Source organism: Microcebus murinus, chromosome 12 (assembly GCF_040939455.1).
Source record: "Microcebus murinus isolate Inina chromosome 12, M.murinus_Inina_mat1.0, whole genome shotgun sequence".
NCBI classification, from domain to species: Eukaryota; Metazoa; Chordata; class Mammalia; order Primates; family Cheirogaleidae; genus Microcebus; species Microcebus murinus.
The window spans coordinates 11,826,078-11,845,116 of record NC_134115.1 but is presented as its reverse complement, the minus strand read 5'-3'; the positions used below and the strand labels follow the sequence as shown (position 1 = coordinate 11,845,116).

The window sequence follows — 19,039 nt, the reverse complement described above, 5'->3', positions numbered from 1 at the left end:
TCTGATTCCTAAGGGAAAGAATCACTATGGTTGTATCTTGCCTTGAAACCAGGGGGTCACAACTCCTGAAATGGAAAAAAGGACTGTTTAAAAGTATGGTGGTTTGGGTTTGGTTTGGTTTACTTCTGTTAGCAGAAGCTAACAAAGAACAAGCAAAAAAAAAAAATTTTTTTTTTTCTCAAAGCTGTGAAACCTTACTATTTAAGATAATGACAGAAATTTATGACTGCTTCCTTCCTCGGCAGAAAGGAGCACAATTAGAAGGCTGAAAACAACAGGTCCTTTGTAGCAGCATGTTATGTTTTGCTTATTCTATTACGCATTGGCTGGGAGATAAGAATAAACAGGACAACACCCTGCCTAACCCCAGGAGGAGGAGGTGGAGGGAAAAGCTGGTTATGTTCATTCTTGGGCATGTACATGCACACCGTTTACTTGCAAATTGATGTACTTAAGAAAATTGTGCGTGCAATAGGCAGGAACTAGTATAAGCATTCAGAAGTCTTTTATTGCACAATCAAATCTTTTAAGTACAAGCCGAGTGTAATAGGGAGCTTTATAGTTTTTCTTTACTGTGAAGCGTGTTGAAAATATTTAAGTAATTGATAATTATTTCTCTATGCTCTTTATTTATCAATCCTATTTTTGTTCAGTCTTTAAAAACCATAAAAACTAGAATGAGCAAACAAATAAACATAGCTTCCTCCCTCTGACCTATGATATCAAAAAAGCTTGCAAGGAATCAGTCAGCAGCCACCAGGAGAAGAAAATGTGGTGACCTGAAACTTCTCTGTTCTCTACAAAGAGACAGTTGCCAGTCTGGGCACCAAGTGCTCTGATAGATCCGGCAATGGAGAATTCTGCCCAAGGACAGCAGCTGCTAAGCCAGTCGGGTTCTAACTACTGGTTACAGGATGGTACGGTGCCGACAGTCCCAAGAAAACGAGAAAAGATTTGCCCTCTCTTGCAGCACTCTCCCCACAACCCCTGACCACCTGGAATGACTAGCTTGACTCACCTCTGCCATTTCTTAGTGGCTCTCTCTTGCTCTTTCTCATATGGGTGTGTTGGCAGCTAAGATGACCCAAATCCTAAGGGCTCAGATGATCCAAACCCTGAGGGACCATGGGGTTTCCTGGCAACCAAAGTGAGTTTTAGGAGGGGCTGAGGAAAGCCATTCTAAGAACTCACTACCCTCCAGCCCTACTCGCCTTCATTCTGCTCCCCACACCACGACAGTGGTTCCCACCTTGAGGCCTTTGGACTAGAACTTCCTCAGCCAGGGGATTCTCCCATTCTGTCGTTTACTTGGTTTTATTTTCTCTGCAGCACATATCTTAATGATTGTTTTTCACATATAATAGATTTTTCTCCCCTGACTAGAATGTTCACTCCACAAGGCCTGAGGCCTCATCAGTCTCGTCCAGCCCTGTAGGCTCAGCATCTTAAGTATTATCTGGCACACAGCACATACTTGAGAGAAATGCATTACAAGAATGAGTAAATGAATAAACAAACAATAAACAAGTGAACAAGACGATCTGGTATAGAATCAGTAGGAAAAAGGTCAAAGCAGAATCTGTCACCTATCACTAACCACACTGTTGCCATTTTCCCCCCTCAGTTTTCCCAGTGAGACTAGGAGCGATGCTACGTGTGAATAACCGAGCTGCGAAGCTGAGGTATAGAACGTATGGCTTTTCCATTCTGTGCTCTAAACAGAAAAACACTCTGAAATAATATGCAGGATATTCTTAAAATTCAAATACGGGGGGCGGGGGGGAGAGAAGAACGTATTTGGATTTCAGCAAGATAGTTCTGCCAACCTAATTATGCCCCGTGACATGTAATTGTGAACTGCTGAAAGACAAATGGTGAAGCAAAGCATTTATTATAAACACACACAGAGGTAAGACTGAGGTGTTAATTTTTAAGCAACTGTCATAAACCTGGTTCCAGGATATTATTCCATTAACATTATTGCTATTATAACAAAGAACATAATGACAATGAACTCCTTTCATGTATTTCTCAATACTAGGAAATTAGGCTTGCTAGCCAATCCCTAGCTGAGACACTGAGAACATACAAGGACACAATGAAAATGGCAGAATATTAATTATAGCAACAGGAAGAAAGCTGTTGTATGCATGGGAGATGCATTTAAAATGCACTCATACCTTTGTATAGACATTATAGTACTCAATCCAAGAAATGGACACTCCACAGCTCCTGATACAGCAGATTCAGTCTTTATGAAGGCAAAAATACAATCAAACAAAAACAGAAAGCCCATGTGTACCAAAGGAGAAAAGCATAGGAATGGAACTATCAATAGAGAGTCTTAAAGGCAAACTAGTGATCTTCCTCAGACTCAGAGCAGAATGAAAGCATCTCTCCCCTGGAATAACAATTCATGAGGACTGGAAGTGGAGGAGGGGGTCAATAATTCATGGCTCCTGTTATATTAAAAGGTGACAAAAATCACGAAGTGCAGTACTGATAAATGTTCTAGTTACTGCTATGTTTGAAAAGCATTCCAAATCCTAAAACATTGTGTATTTACCATCTTATAAATTGATTTGTCATTATCATATATGCAAGTTGTACAAATGTATTTTTCCTACTTTATCGAAATTACAGAATCAGGCTTAAAAACAGAATCAGAGAGAAGAGTTGTAAGCTTACTTATACAAACTACAATATATAAAATTGAAAATACAGTGAAATCATTATGGATGTTACCCAAAATTTTGAAAATCTCTTTAAAATGGTTAATAATAATTCTATTTTAATTCATGTGGGAATGTTTAATGTCATTTGCCAAAAAAGAATACTGAAATGGTATAAATGGTATTCATTATAATTAAGGCCTAATAACTAAAGAAGTCCAGAGGTATATAATTTATGATCTTGCATACATGTTTATAAAATATAGACTCAGGAAAGAGCCATTTAATTTACCGAGAAATCCTCTGATCTCTCGGTGTATTATAATTAACAGGACCAATGGCAAATTTCGGAATGGAGGTCTTTTTGGATGGCTCCTTCTAGCCTTGGGGTTTCTCTATCCCTGGTTAGGTAGGGTACAGAGCTGCCTTACAAGACTGTCGTTTTTGTTCCAGCTTTGCTTTACAGAACCTCATGCAAAGCCTCTACCATAAATAAAGCAGCAGGGCCCCAGCAGCCAGCTGAGTCATAAACCCCACTCAGCTGCATGTGGCTCAAGGTGTTGGGATCCCGATAGAGTCAAGCCAAGCAAGTGGAATCAATTTAAGTCAGAGCCTGGAAAAACAGAGAGCTCCCCCTTGCCCACCCCAACTGGCAGTGGAAGACACCACAGACCTCCTTCCACAGCCCAAATACAGGGGATGGTAACGAAGCCCAGGAAAACATCTAGACCTGGGCAGACTTTCTTTCCACAGTCTAAAAAGGAAAAAAAAAAATGATATTTGACAACCAACCACAAATTCTTAAATGTACGGTTCTCCTGTTTTTAAGCATAAAAGCAGTCTTGTTGCTGCTAAGTTATTATCACCATCACATTTTTTGACATTTGTGCCCAGTACCATTTGGCCTTAGGGTACTTAGGCTTATTACTTTAGAAATACAGAGTTAAGCATGTTTAAATCACTTTAAATATCTCAAAAAGCAGCAAACACACAGCCTACCTGCTTAGGCATGCAAACTTGAAAAGAGAAGCTTTATAGAATGGCCTGCAGGTCAACAAATTCTGGTTTTAGCAGACTGATGTCAGGAAGGAGCTATAGAAAATAAGGTCCTGTGTATGAAAAATACTCTGCCTTTGGTTCCCTCAGGCCAGAACTCGGAGATGTTAACAAACATGCCTTAAAAAACTGCAACTCTTATAAAGTGCTAAAAACTCCCAAATAAATATGGCCCCTCAAAACTGTGTACAAATGAGAAACATTTAACGAACAATCCTTTCTTCACCAATAATTCTGCTTAAATTAAGTCCAGCAGAATCTTCAAAGGGACCAAAGAAACCCCCTTGTTAAGACAAATTCTATATATAGACATTCAAGACAATTACATGATGCATGTAACCAAATATATATAATTATCCTAGTTTCTACATTCCCATTATCTTTATAAATATAGGATAAAAATCAGTCTAAATGACTTTCTCAGACCTCCTCAAGGATTAAGGCGAGTCAGCCAGCTTTTTAAAAGTATATGTATGTAGTAAAGATCAAAAGCAAATGTTCTGGTCAGTTCTTTTCTACTCATGGGTTTTACTAAGAATGTGTGCAGTTTTCAGGGAAAACACCACAAATGACAGCTGCTCAAAAGCATGGAAATTAATTGGCAGCAGGAATTTCCTTGACTAATAGGGAAAAACTTAAAGTCACATGTTTTGATGAGCTTATTTTTCCCATCCTTAGTCAAGCATATTCATTGTTAATGATTAAGAGTTTCAAATAGAAATATAACCAAGTAAAATCTTGAGTACATTCCCTTTCTTTTCTCAGTGGAACACAATTACCCATTACTAAGTGAACAATGGCATTAATGAATGGATTTTAGCTGTAAATAATATATAGGAGAGAGGTTCAACTTGCAGGTTTTGATTTTCTGTAGGAAACAAACCAAGACACAATAAGAATAATGCATTTACTGTACTAGAAAATAGCAGTAAGACGAGTGACTCCCCCACACCCCGCAGAAAGCTATCTGCTTTGAGCTTGTTTTCTAGCAGTGGGGATAGATTTACACTAATGCATCCACGGTCTCTCACTCTCAAGTCGCTGCCCTTATGACTAGTGGTCAGAATGGATGAGACAGCTGGTCAGGATTAGGTGAGCACCCTGTGGCCTCGGGACCAAGTCATGTTACTGTGCCCAGAACCTGATGCCATGACCTTGGGCTCATTAACATTATGCTCTCATCACCCAAGCTAACAGTCACTGATCAGCCGCGAGCCAACATATACCGCTTTATTCTCAATCCCAGAAACAAGATAAGCTTTTTATTTTCGAGGCAGTCTGATTTGAGCCTATGACACCCAAAGCCTCATGCATGATAAAGTACATGTGAAAACTGTCTCTTCAAGGCAGCAATGAATGTCCAAGCATGAGCAACGACAGCCTTTCCATTCTAATCAAATGACAGCTCTGACAGAGCTCAAGAAAAGCAAGAAACAGTCAAAGAATTTCCCAAGCATGTACCCCAAGTGCCACAGTGGAACAACATACCTGGCCATCCCCAGACTTGGAAAGTTGGCAGGGACGATGAGTATATCTAGCCGGGAGAACGGGTGTGTTCCCAGGACAGAATGTGCTGCTGAGAGGCAAGGCGGAATCAGCCGCAGAAGGGTCTCTTGGCAAGCACTCTCGAGGCACATCGGGGCAAAGACCCGATGAGGAATAATCTCCTGGGCGGTGGCAGAATCATTCTGGAAGCGGCAGGGGTATTCCATGTGACCACAAATGCCAATGTACCTGGGGAACACCACACAATAAATAGATGCACTTAATGGTAAACCATGTTTATTCTTCTTGCCGTGGAGGTGAGGAACTCTTGCAGATGTGGACAACTTAGGAGACAGTGGTTCAGACAGGCTCACAAGCAAAACTGTTCATTTGAATCCTTGGCTTGAATGGTTCTGTGCAGCAATGAAAAATTACAAGACAAAATATTTACTGATGTGCTTGAATCAATGGAGTAGCTTCAATCCAAGCTAAATGAAAGTAGTAAAATCTTGTCTTACGATAAAACGGGGTGAAAACCCCTAAGACTCAAAACAATAAAACAACCTCGCACCAAAATAAAAACAATTTCTGCCCTCAATAATTTACTTTCAAGTATCACCAGAGAAAAAATCTTCTATAAATACGGGACAACTCATAACTCAGAAGGGAAGAGATAGTACACCCAAATTCAAGATCCCATTCTGAAATTTCCTAGAATAACAGACTTGGACTGAGCTACAACAATGAACCAAAAGACACTTGCATGTTCAAACTTTTCAAAAGGACACAAACCATTCTACTGAAAAGTAATCTAGGCATTCCTTACAATGTGCATCAAAAGTTGTTGTTAAGGAATGGAGAGGCACTTTTGATACAATATTTTCCCCAATCCACTTTCAATACACATTTAACTGAGTCAACCTTTTAAGGAAACGGGTTAGAGCCCAGCCTGTACCATCTGACCACTGCCAATTATTCTGTCAAAGGTGGAGCTAAAGGAAAATTCCTAGAACCTGACTCACAGGCCTCAAGAGAACTTATCCATCCAAAGAAACCTATATCAAAGAGAACTTAATTTTTTCAGCTGTTAACATGTCCTTTATTCCAACACAATGGAAAATCTCTCTAAATTTAAATTACAAATTCTAACTAGAGGTGCTTATTTTCAGTGAATACTGAAAAATCTTGAAATGCTGGCATGTCCCAATATGGGCAGACTGCAAAAATAATTTCTCCCCAAATTTATGAAGTAACCTTCACCTATCCAAGGCCAACGCTCAGGGGATCCACATGGCTATATAAATAAGCCTCACCCTCTCCCATCATGGTGCATAGAGCGTAGCTTCCAGTACCGAGAAGGTTTCATCACAGTTGAGGGTAATAAAATAGATGGAGAGTCATAAAAACTTCTGCCAGGATAAGGTGACAGGAAGAATATAATTATTGATATTGAACTCTGGTCATCATCCCTGGATTGAAAACCTTGCTCCGTGGAGACAGTGAGTAAAGGTGCTTGTTGATAAACATTTAACTAAAAAGGCTGCAACATCCACCTAATGACAAGCACTGTGCTGGCAATCAATTCAATCAAAGGTCTCACAAAGTCAAAAGGGCCATTTATTAAATTAACCACCATGATACCTTTTTCTAATGTATTTGCACAGGTATATGATGCGCTTACTAATTTAAGCTCATATACCCTCTATTGAAAAGCTTTCAGAGCATATCAAATAATGGAGAAACTGGAGGTGTGCAGGCATCTTCTGGACAAAGTTGGGACATAAGTTTAAATTCTATCTACCACAGCACAATATTGCAAAGAGGTAGTCCATTGGCTTCCCTAGAAACACACCATGGGAATTATTTCTTATAGCCAAAAACCCCAAGGTTAGAGAATAAATTGAGGTAGGCAAAGATACACCCAAAAGGCCAATTTGTTAAAGGAAAGGTGATTTAGATTCTGTCTCCACATAAATGACACTAGCTCAGGTGATGAAGGTGATTTCAGTTGTATAAATTAGAATCATTTTTTGTAATGAAAGGCTGGGAGATAATGCAGGATTTTAAGGCAATCAAACGGTGACCAAGTGAAACCAGGATGGCTCCCAATAAAAATAGAAATGGAAATGGCATCAGGGGAGCCACCTCTGGGTTCCCACACAGAGATCAGGAGACAGGCTTCAATGGCCTTCCTCAGACTGGCTAACTGTGACCCATGTCAAGAAACCCAGTAGCTGGGGCCTATTTTTCCTTATCTCTAATGTGGTCCTACAAAAATGACTGCCAGAGGAAGGAGGGAATGGATTGGAAAAGAGTATGAGGGAACTTATTGGGGTGATGGAATGTTCTCCATCTGACTTAGGGTGTATACAATCATCAAAAACCCATGAGGCTGAACAGTTAAGATCTGCACATTTTGTTCTATGTTAATTATACTTTAATTAAAAATAAACAAACAAACAAAAAAAACTAAGATGGTTTCTACAGTTTCTTCTGACACTATAATTCTATGATAACTCATGACACGAGCCCCCTTCATACAACAGCCTTGTTTCTGAAGAGCTAAGGGAATACTGTACTTTTACAAAGTCACGAATAGTCTTCCACAGATCCAGTATCAATTCAAAGGTGCTTTATCTTCCACTCAAGGCAACTTTTCATATACTTTATAACTCTTAAGACAACCTCTTTGCTTACTAAGTCTCCTCCTCTTTAGAATGAATAACCTCAATGCCTTTTCTTCTTTGTAGTGCCCATTTTCCATGGCTTTAATCATTTTTGCTGAGTTCCTCCGGACTTTGTCCAAGTTTCTGTGCCATACCTAAACTGTATGGCCCCAACAAAGGCCTCAAGACATTAAATAAACATAACACAAAGATTTCCCTGTAGCTGGAGGAGGTTATATTGCAGCAAAATTAAATTAATAAACTTGACAGTTAATCTGAGTGCCTTATAATTAATGTATTTACTAAAATGCTCACCCAGAGTGGGCTAGAGCATGTGTGAAACTGGAGCTGGAATGTTCTTCCTATAATTTCACCCATGTGAACAGTGATCAAAAAAGTTCAGTGACCAAAACTTTGGCCAAATTTCTGGAACCCAGATGAACATGAGACAAACGAAAACTTGCGGCATATAAGGCCCCTATAAAAGTTAGATTTCCATAAATTGGGCTGGTGGTCTTAGGAAGATTTGAAGGAGAAAGGGGGCTGGGAAGGCAAAAGGGACCAGATGTGAACATAACCAAAAACACTACTGTGATTGGCATTTCAGAGTACCTTTACTGGCAAACTTTGCATGGAGTCAGAGATTTAATGGATAAAAATGCAAAGCCACTTTCTGATGACCAAAGATAGCATACATGAAGCATGCAGCCAGGCAGGATTAAGCAAATGTAAGCTATTATTTTATCAGCAGTATATTCTTGATGGACAAGCACATTGATAAATGAAGGGAAAACTTAGTTATAGTCTATCAGACATGGAAGGGAGAGTGGGAGGAACCCCATTCCCCAGGCCTCACGGTTCCATCAAAGGACATACTTCCCTAGAGTGGCACCCTTTACCTCTCTCCCCAGCTCATCAGATTGGCTTGGTTGCTCTGGGCTTTCTCTTTTTGAATCTGCTTGCCCAAAGAAGGGGGACTTTGGGGCCGGCTCTCCGCCCTGCGTTAGGCAGGCTGTGTATCTATGCTGTGGGGGCTGGTAGCAGGCCAGCTGGGTTGGTAACTGGGTGGGTAAATATGACTAATTTAGAAAGCCCACTGAGAGCAGGCACCTAAGCAGTTCCTCAGGCCAGTTCTGTCGATAATAAAGTCTTTACTTTTATCTCCGTCTATTCCTCAACCGGCTCTGAACACAGGAGGACCAGAGAGGAGGAGCAGTATGTACCTCTTTATCTAAATCTCAACAGGAATTTTAGACATCTTCTCTTCCCAGAATCCCCATTTGAATTGGCCATATCCTCCTTTCAGAATAATGGATGTGAGAAAACTGAGAAGCCATTTCAGTTGCTTCAGGGCAGGAAATAGAGAGCACACAGGACGTGGCTGCTGCCCGTTCCCCCTCCCTGCATCTCTTGGGAATATGGCTAGAAGGGCAAAATAACAAATGTCTGCCTTTGCCTTCCCCTAGCCTTCCTAAGGCACACATTTTTCAACTGCACAGCTCCTCTAACAACCAATTAACCCTGAGGCTTTAGATGAAGAGCGAAGTACTTCTTCACCCTGAAAAATCTGAGAACCCAGGATAAAGTCTTCATTCTATGAATAAGGAAAATGTGGCTTTGCCCAAGGAGCCATTTCCAACCAGCTGGGGTGGCACCTTCAAGCCTCAAAGTGAGTGTTCTCAACTTCTGTTTTATTTTCCAACACAACATACTCCAGTCAATAACAGTAGCTCAATCATGGCAGTGACTCTTCAGATAGGAAGGTGGATGAGACCCCAGGTGAGGCACAGATGTCATATATTGTTTTTTGAAGACTCCAGGTAAGATTCTGAATCAGGTTGGGTGAGGTAGCTCATGCCTGTAATCCCAGCACTTTGGGAGACTGAGGGGGCAGGACTGCCTAAGGCCAGGAGTCTGAGACCAGCTTGGCCAACATGATGAGACCCCACCTCTACAATAAAAATATTTTTAAAATTAGCTAGGCATGATGGCATGTGCCTGTAGTCCCAGCTACTCAGGAGGCTGAGGCAGGAGGACTGCTTGAGCCCAGGAGTTTGAGGTTGCTGTGAGCTATAATCGCGCCACTGCACTCAAGCCTGGGTGACACAGCAGGACCTGTGTCTATAAAGGAATTCTGAATCATCTCTCTAGGGAGTCAGGCCTGGATGTGCATATGAACAAATGAACAAGTTACTCTGAGATTCAGCATATTTATCTATAAAACGGGAATAATAATCTACCCAATCTATTTTATAGGCTTATCCTCAGGACTAAATGAGATGATATTTAGATCAAGACTTTCTCTGACTTCCAACAACCAATGACTCCTGTAACAATTCAGGATAGGCTAGGATATGCTGCAGTAAAAAACAACCCCAATGTTTCAGTGATTTAACGCAAAAAAGTTAATTTCTCATTCATACCAGGTCTACTGCGGATCCAAGTGACTCTCAGAGCACCTGTCCTCCTCACTCAGAAATTCGGGCTACCTGAAATTGCAAAATGCACCCTCCTCTATGACACCAGTGCAGGTGCAGAGAGCACTAAAGGGTCTCACATGCAATTCAATGTTCCCACATGAAAGAAGCCTATGTCACTCCTGCCCGTGATTCTCCTCTTCCCTCAAGAGTACATAAGTAAAATCTGATAAGCAATAGCTTAGGGAAGATAGTCCAAAATAGGTGAATTACTGAAAAATAAGTGGAAATTACCTCCCTTCTGCCAAAAAAAGCAAAATGCAGGCGATAAGATATGCCTGTCAGAAAAGAGAGCACATGGCTTTATCTCCAAAAGATACCAACTGCCACAGTCACTGTGGTGAGAGTAAACGCAGCATGGCAAAATAAAACCAACACAGAAAGAATCTGCATTAAGATACTCTCTTGGCTGGTTTGCAAAAATGAACTAATCATCTGTACTAGTACTCTGGGCTTTCCTCACCAAAGGTACTGACTTAGTGACTTCCTGTCACTAATAGCAAAAATGATTTAATTGAGCTGGGTATAAAAGTACCAGGAATGAAGCATAATGCACACTTCTGTGCTTCTTCTGTGCACTCTCCTTCTCTCTCTTTTGGCATTCAAAGCTTGAAAGAGTTGAACGTCTGGGTAGGCTGCAACTGAATATCTAGTGGCCTATACCAGGGTTGGGGAACCTGTGGCCTTCTAGGTTTTTAAGCATAGCCTTTTGACTGAATCCAAATTTTACAGAACATGTAAAAATGTATTTTTACTAATACGTTTTTGTTTATCTTTTACATTTTTATTTTATTTTTAAAATGAATGTATTTAAAATACCAAAGAATAAAATACATTTCAAGAAAATAATCCTCCCAGATTGACTGGCACAATTAGAACATTAGTAAGCTATAAGGGCTAAATAGTCAGCTGCTACACTCATGATTTAGTTCTAACTTCCCTGGGCGCACTACCACACAAGGCTGGTTGGAGAAAGTTTATGGGGTCAACTATGCCAGTCTGTTATCAGCTTTTGACACTGGTGCACTGTGTTTCTGTTCGAGGTGGATTTGCAAGTTGCACAGCTTTACATTATTTTTTAATTCTGTCTGCTTAACAGCCCATTGTGTCAAAGAAGACCAAGAGAATGGTGAAGGAAGAAAACAGGTTTTTTAATGAGGATTAGGAATTGTAGTGCTATCTTGTTTCTGCTAAAGATAAGATGATTTTCTTGCTTTGTGATACTGCAATATCAACATTAAAGAAATTCAATGCTCATCAGCATTACAGCACTCATAAAGACCACAAATATTTTAAATTGGAGAGGCACAAAAGGTTGTATTGTAGAAATTAAAACCTGAAAAGCAAAAGCAAAGATGATTCTTTCAAGCAGCAATAAGACCTGGTAATAATGCCACTGAAGCAACTTATAAAGTAGCTTATATACTTGAGAAAAAAGGGAAGCCATTCAGTGATGTAGAAATTGTGAAAGAATGCCTTGTCAAAGTTGTAGGCTGCTTAGATCCAAATAGCATTTCAAAGTACAAACAAGTGCCCTTTTTCAAGGAGAGCCATAACTGATCAGCAGCATAAATTTGCCTTCAACTTAACAAAACAACGTCATGCAATACTTTCAAAGGAAAATATATATTATTCAATCGCTTTGGATGAATCAACTGGTACTACTGACTTTAAGACAGGTTTTATACTTCTTTCAGGTCATAACAGAAGATTTTCTTTGCTATGAAGAGTTACTCGCTTTGGGCACTCTTGTGAACAGAACACAGGGAATAGATTCTTCAACTACTTTCAAGATAAAAGTTGCGAATTTACCAAATTCAGTGAGTGTATGTACAGACGGTGTACCTTCTAAGATAGGAAAATATGAAGGGTTTATTAAACAGATTAAAAATGTACTAACGGATCCAGATGCTCTCATTTCTTTTTATTGTATCTTGCATCAGCAAAATCTCTGTGCTAAAACTACTATTTTAAGTGACACTTTAAAACAAGTTATAAATATTTTTAACTATATTCTTGCAAATGCAACATGGTATCGTCAGTATTGTAATATGCTGAAGTTGAATGAGGAGGTATTCAGTGTGGATTTGCTGCATCATTCGAAAGTGCATTGGCTATCATAGGAACGGGTGTTAGCCAAAATTTTATCTCTGTGAGAACAGATAGTTAAATTTTACGAAGAACATAATCAGTAATGTGAATTATTGAAAGAAGATTTCTATAGGAATGCAGCATTTCTGTGTGATATCACGTCAAATCAAAATGACTTGAATATTTCTTTACAAGGTAAAAGTAAGTCTATATATGATATGTGGCAAAAAATCAAAGCATTTTGAAAAAAAAAAAAAGCCATCTTTTTTCAAAACACTTCTTCTTCAAAAGGAAATTTCAGATGAACATTTTCCCCAGTTAGCAAAGGTCACTGGTGAGCAGGATGATACACACAAATCATTTGAAGAATACACAGCTGCTATAGACCTACTAATTGGAGAATGTAATGAAAGGTTCACTCACTTTGAGAAACATGACATCACACTCAAATTAGCATTTTAGCCTCACCTAGTTGATATCACCAAAGCACCTAAAGAACTACAGGTGGAGTTGATTGAGCTCTCAGTAGATGACATTTTAAAGTATTGTTTGATTCTATGAAAAGTCCAATTGAAATATGGAAAAGTGCAGTAGAATACCTGAACCTTCAGCAACATGCCCGAAAAATGTTTTCTTGCTTTTCAATCACTTATTGCTGCAAATCTACATTCTCCTACTTAACCCAAATCAAGACACCCTTAAGGTCACAAACGACTGACATCCATCTAGAGGATCAACTGAAATGAAACTTCCGTGCTGCAACCAAATATTCACATGCTTTCCAACAAAAAGCAGACGCAACAAAGTCATTAAAATGTTAGTTAACTTTAAAATTAACAAATAGTTTTCATTTTTTGAAATCAGTAAGTATATAGTAGTTAGATTTTTATAAAATGATGTATATTTTTAAGTATATTTAATTGAAGTTTCTTGAATACAGGCTTATTTGATTACAACTAAATTAATACAGCCTTCCAAAATGAAAAGGTTCCCCCTCACCTGGCCTATACTAATTTTTTAAAACCTCAAACTGATTTTCTCTGGTTCATACTGAAAAGAAATGAAAGAAAAGAAATCTCTACTGATGTTAATGAAGCCCTGACCCAGCAGGATTCTCTTAACCCAATAGTCTTGTGATAGTTTTCTTATGCCCTGTGCTCACACAGCAGCTACTAGCACCACTGAGGGAGAATGTTCCTACGACGCATTGCTAACAGCAGTCACTAGGACCAAAACAGCAGAGTGGCCCACAAAGTAATACATCAGACAGGCAACTTCTTTTCAACAAAGTTATGTTTTTGGCTACATGAGCACTGAGATCCGAAGTTAAAAGTTATAGGAAGAGAGAAAGTGTTGAATCTGAGGATTCTGTTAATTTAACCAAATACATATAAATATTTCGCCTGATTTTACAGGATTTCACATACCTATTTTCTTCTCTCTTTCTGCATAAATAGTATGCCCACATTTCTATCTCTCAACTCTCTTTCCTTCCTAGTAGGGCTTTTCCTGCTTTGATTACTCCTATTTTGGTTTAGTTTCTCAGCAGGGATGACTCACATTCCCAGTGCTAGGAAGAAACCCATCATCATACTGCTCCCTCAAGTGTTTGTTGTTCAGCAAGTTCCCAAACACAAACCTGAAGTCAGCCTCGGAAGGTGGCAAGGGTCTCTCTGCTGCCAAGTCATTTGAGGAGCATGTCTCCGGCCTCATTTCTGTCCAGCATCCCACGGCAATTGTGAAGGTGGAGGCTGGCATGGGCATAGTTACATAGTAATGCCAGCTTGTGTACCCTACAAACGGAAAGAGAAAAACTTTAGTGAGGCCAGTATATATATGGTTCCGGACCTTATCCTGTATTTCTTCTCCTGAGGCACTTACAGAGCTTGTGTGATAAGCTGGTAAGTGCCAACTCTTGAGGGTGGATCACATTAACTGAAGGGGCATTATTCTAGGATGTAGGGAAAGCATAAGAGGGATGATGGTTTCAAGGCAGCCAAGGAGGTTTGGGTCTCTTCCAGGGATCAGTTTGAAGCCCTTCAAGTGAGGCTATAAATAAAGGGTGGTGGTTGAGGTGGTCACTCACAGCTGCAAACACAGAAGGGCACAGGCTGTATGCTCCTATAGAGATAAGAATATGTCTTACTATCTTTATTGCCTACCACAGTATTTGGCATTAAAAAAGATGCTTGATTTATATCTGTTAAATGAACGAATGACAAAGGAATGGTCACTTTTGTGCTGTAACTACTTTGTCTAATTTTATTCAAGTCAATCTAAAATTGACATAGTAGAAAATACATGAGGCCAGAGAAGGGAGACAGCTGGGTTTTAGTATCAACTCAGAAACTAATTAGCTGAGAAGTTCAGGCCTGACTCCCCCATCATTTTTATCTGTTAAGCTGGTCTTCCACTCCTCTTTGAGCAGATGAAAAACAGGTGTAAAGGTTCACTGGCGCTGCAGACTCCCAACTGGTTTGGAACAGGGATGGGATTACACCTGGGGCTCCCCACCAGGCGAGGGGGTACTCTCTACTTAGTCCAAACTTGAGAGAAGGCTTTTATCAACGGAAGGAATGATTTATAACTTATAACACTATACTTCCCCCATTTTTAAGATAGGAAAATAATCTTAGTGTTTCTGAAATCTGAATGTGTCATACAATCTGATTTAACATAGTATCTTTTTCTGAGCATGTGCTATAAATTGATGGTAGGTTTTAAGGGGAATTGATATCATCTTATATTAAGGAACACATTTCTCCACTCTTCATGTTCCCATGGGGAGGAACTTCCATTAGAGTAACACCTTTTTTTTTTGGTCCCCTTACAAACTCCTTTGTAGAAGCTATTTTTCTCTTTCTTACTTTAAATTTTAGAGGGTTAAACACCCATAAAGTGACCTGTGGTTGTCAAATTTGGTCAGTGAGTGGATAAGATGTCAAATTCAGGGTCAAAATATTAACATGTCCACACTGGCCAGCAGATCTAACATGACATTTTTCAAAGTGCTTTACCAGTAAAAATCAATAACAGATGTTAGATTTTGATCCCCATATACTTGGCTCCTTTATCAATCTCTCCACTGATTCTGAACTCAGAAAGGTAAGAAAGCAAAATATAAATATGATTTCTGGTGAAATTCAAGTTTGGAAGTCATTAGAGGAGACACTTGAAGGAGACATACAGAAGGGCATGCTTAGAACTGCTGGAAATCCACAACAGAGGCAGCCATTCTCTCAAGTTTGCTTAGAAGTTTCATCCTGCTTTTGGAACCAAAACGGCCATTCTTGAGATCCCTCTCTTTGTAGCTGACTAAGAAGTTGAAGGCATGCTCCTCTTTAAAGAGACAATCAAATCCAGTGATGCTGGAGCCCATCCAGTGATTGCTTCTACTGGGCTTGAAGAGAAAACCACAGCCTTACGAGAATCACTGCTCTGATCCCAAGCCAGTAAGAAGCGGGTAGGGATAGTCACAGGACTCCCAATGAAAGCATGACATGGATCTGGCATGACAAGCTATTCCATACCCACCTCCCTAATTTTTCCACTTTCCCATAACTACTTCATTCTCTGCAATCGGATGCCTCCTGTGACTGCTCCATGAAAAACGTCAGTGTGTAGTGGACAACATAATGAGAGCTAGAGCAGGTGGGAGGGAGGGTGGAGGTGGAAGGAGAGGAGCGGGGCTGTGGGTGAGGAACTAAATGTTTTGAAAGGCCGTGGGTTAAAAAAAAACAAAAAAAACCCTCAAATAACCAAATTTTCTTATTGAACCCCTTGGGGGTTCAGTAAATAAGCAGCAATGATAAGGCTTTCAGATAAAAATGGGAGTTTGAATGAATCAGGGCACCTCTACTTCCTCCCAAAACCCCACTAAAGGACAGCAAAAGGATTTTTTTTAAGGCATAAACCAACAAGAACAGGAAGAATGAAACAAGAATCAACAGCGACAAAATAATATTGGGAGCTAGAATGCAGATGGGAGAGTGGCAAATGATGTAAAACAACTAAATTAGCAGTTGGGAAAGATAAGACCCACCTCATTTTATCCCCTAGAAGCCCCAAAAGGCTCTGAGGTAGAGGAAGTGCTAAATTAAGCAGGCCTGGTTGAAGCTCTGTCTAAGAAGGGTTCAGATGTACGACCGCCTCCCCCACTACGCACACGTGGGCCCACCCTGCCCCCCACATTCCAGCTAATAACTGGAGGTTTATTTTCTAGAGAGTAAGAGAGGACCTCTGGACTAGGGGGTAGGGATGGGGGAAGGAATGGCATAGTTGAAGGCAGATGAAGGGATTAGATGAACATATGCACAGAGGATGCTGAGATCACCAGGCATTTTCTCTTATTTGGTTCCCAGAAGGCTGGCAGCCACACTTTCACCCTCCCCCCAGGAGACTGAAGGAAGCAGACCAGCCAAGAGACAATGCTTAAGGACACTAGAGGTTTTCTGTGATCAGCCTATGGTGAAGCTCATGGTTGATAAGCCTTCTGTATACACTCAGAGCTTCTGATCGGTATTTTAGCTTCCTACTCCTAAATGCATGCAGACAAACCAAGGACCTCCAGCCATTTTTAGGAAGCCTCTAATGCAAAACCAGGAGACCAAAATAAATAGAAACAAGCAACTTGGATGGTAGTAATCACACAGGAAGAAAAAACTTCAAAAAAATATAAAACATACAAATGCTGAGAATTAAAAGAATTTATTGTAGCCCTGAAACAAGTACAGTATAGTACAAAAAAAAAAAAGAGAACTCATAAGGAAGGAAAATTAAAAACATGATAGAAAAAAAGAAAAACTCAATAAAAGGGATATGATGAAATATAAAACTGAAGAAATTTCCCAGAAAGTAGAGCATTAAAGAAAAAAAAAAGATGATGAAAAATAGAATTACAATTCAGGAGGTTCAAGGTCCAAGCAAAAGATAGAAGCTCCAGAAAAAGAAGACAGAGAAAACAGAAGGGAGGAAGTCATCCGTCAAAAAAATTAGAGAAAACTGCCCTAAACGGAAAGGGGCATGAGTTTTCAGATTGAAGGACAGAAAATACCCAGGATACTGGATACAAATTGACCTAGTAAACTAATCAATCAATTAAAGTAATCTTAACAGAAAGAAAACAATATTTTTGGTTCTGAGATCCTTACTAAAATGATATAAAATATAATTCAGAAGGAAGAAAAAATTTAGAGAGAAAAAGTAGTCACCGCCCTATTAAATCCTTTTAAGAATGAAACACTATGCACAACAGCCTGTCTCCCTACCTCCTGTGCTGAATTTTTGACCTGAGTTTTTGCTGCCTGTTTGGTTCTTGTACCATCCGTCTAGACCATGGGCAAGATGAGACTTGTGGAAACAGCAGGAACTGAAACTACTTCCAAGAGAAAACACTGCTAATGGAGTAAGAGGTATTTGTTAGATCCCTGCACAAGGTCACCCAGAACCCTCAGAGTGCCTAATCACATCATGTCTGAGCACCTTTATCAGAATGTCAGTCTCTAGGTTAAGTGGGCAGGACACTGTCAGCCACAAAGGGATATGGCAGGGCAGAGAAATGGAGATTGGCACTAAGAAAGTCAGAGCCTTAAATGACCCAGAGTTTGGGAGTGAGATGGCAGTAGTGATAACAAAACCTGAATTGAGTCCAACAAAAATATTTTAGAACTGTCATTGTTTCCTTGCAGCCTTCTCTGAAGTTAAATAATGGAAAGAAAATGATTTTTTTGGAAACGTATTGAAAATATCACCCAAACCCATATTTTAAATGCTCAAGATGATTTCCTCCTATACAGCCCACAAGATTTTTTATTTTCTTAGATTCCTAAAGTTCCCCTATTTAGTGAAGCTCATTCAAAATAAACTGTTTCATATTTCAAACTTTTAAGAGCAAAAAAGTTTCTTGGCTACCAAGTGACAGTCAAATAGGGGCAGATCAACTGGCTGGGCCAAATAGGAACCAGCCAGGAACCCAATTCCCAAAGACCCTGATCAAATTCTTCTCAAAAGCATCTCACTAGTGTCTGGCCCTGGGCTTCCTGCCCTGATCCTGGGTGAATGCTGGAGCCAGCACTGAGATCACTGAACACTTCCAGTGCTCTGGGGAAAGTTTTTATTCATTGTTATGAGGACATTTCGAGTATCCTCATTTAGTAGAAAAGTCTCTTTTGAGTTGTCTGTTCATGGATTATACCAATGAGCCCAATCCTGCATAAAGACTGCCCACTGCCACAGGGAACACCTGACCTCATCTTCTAATCAGCCTGCAAAAACTGCAAATAACAAGGTGGAAACACTGCCACCAGAAAGCAAAGCATACATTCCCAAGACAAAGAAAAATAATTTCTAGATTGTCCATTGCTTGGGATATGCCTACCTTGCAAAGAGAACCGATGAGAGTTTATTTCTCTTGGATATGTCCATTGATTGAGGTCCAGCTCTGGAATCTGACAGATGGGGTTCAATTCCCTGTTCCACATTTACCAGTTTGGGCACATTATTTAATCTCTCTATGCATCAACTTCCTCTTGTATAACAATGGAATAATCGTTGTATCTACCTCATAGGATTTTGTGAGGGTTAAATTAGATAA

General features: G+C 39.8%; 2 protein-coding genes across 10 annotated transcripts in view; one reads left to right on the top strand and one right to left on the bottom strand.

Annotated features, from left to right (window-relative positions):
* CTSV (cathepsin V) overlaps positions 1-19,039 on the top strand; it is a 551,781-nt gene that overhangs the window by 207,541 nt on the left and 325,201 nt on the right. The gene's annotated exons all lie outside the window — the stretch shown is intronic.
* AOPEP (aminopeptidase O (putative)) overlaps positions 1-19,039 on the bottom strand; it is a 361,112-nt gene that overhangs the window by 272,599 nt on the left and 69,474 nt on the right. For all 9 annotated transcript variants that reach the window (XR_012922069.1, XM_076008542.1, XM_012748180.2 and 6 more), the window contains exons 4-5: positions 14,087-14,240; positions 5,217-5,462 (exon numbers count right to left, since the gene is read on the bottom strand). Coding sequence is in view for 8 of the 9 variants with exons in the window: in XM_076008542.1 (XP_075864657.1) it covers positions 5,217-5,462; positions 14,087-14,240 (400 nt within the window). In the remaining variant the exon portion in view is untranslated. The remainder of the gene's footprint in view (positions 1-5,216; positions 5,463-14,086; positions 14,241-19,039) is intronic.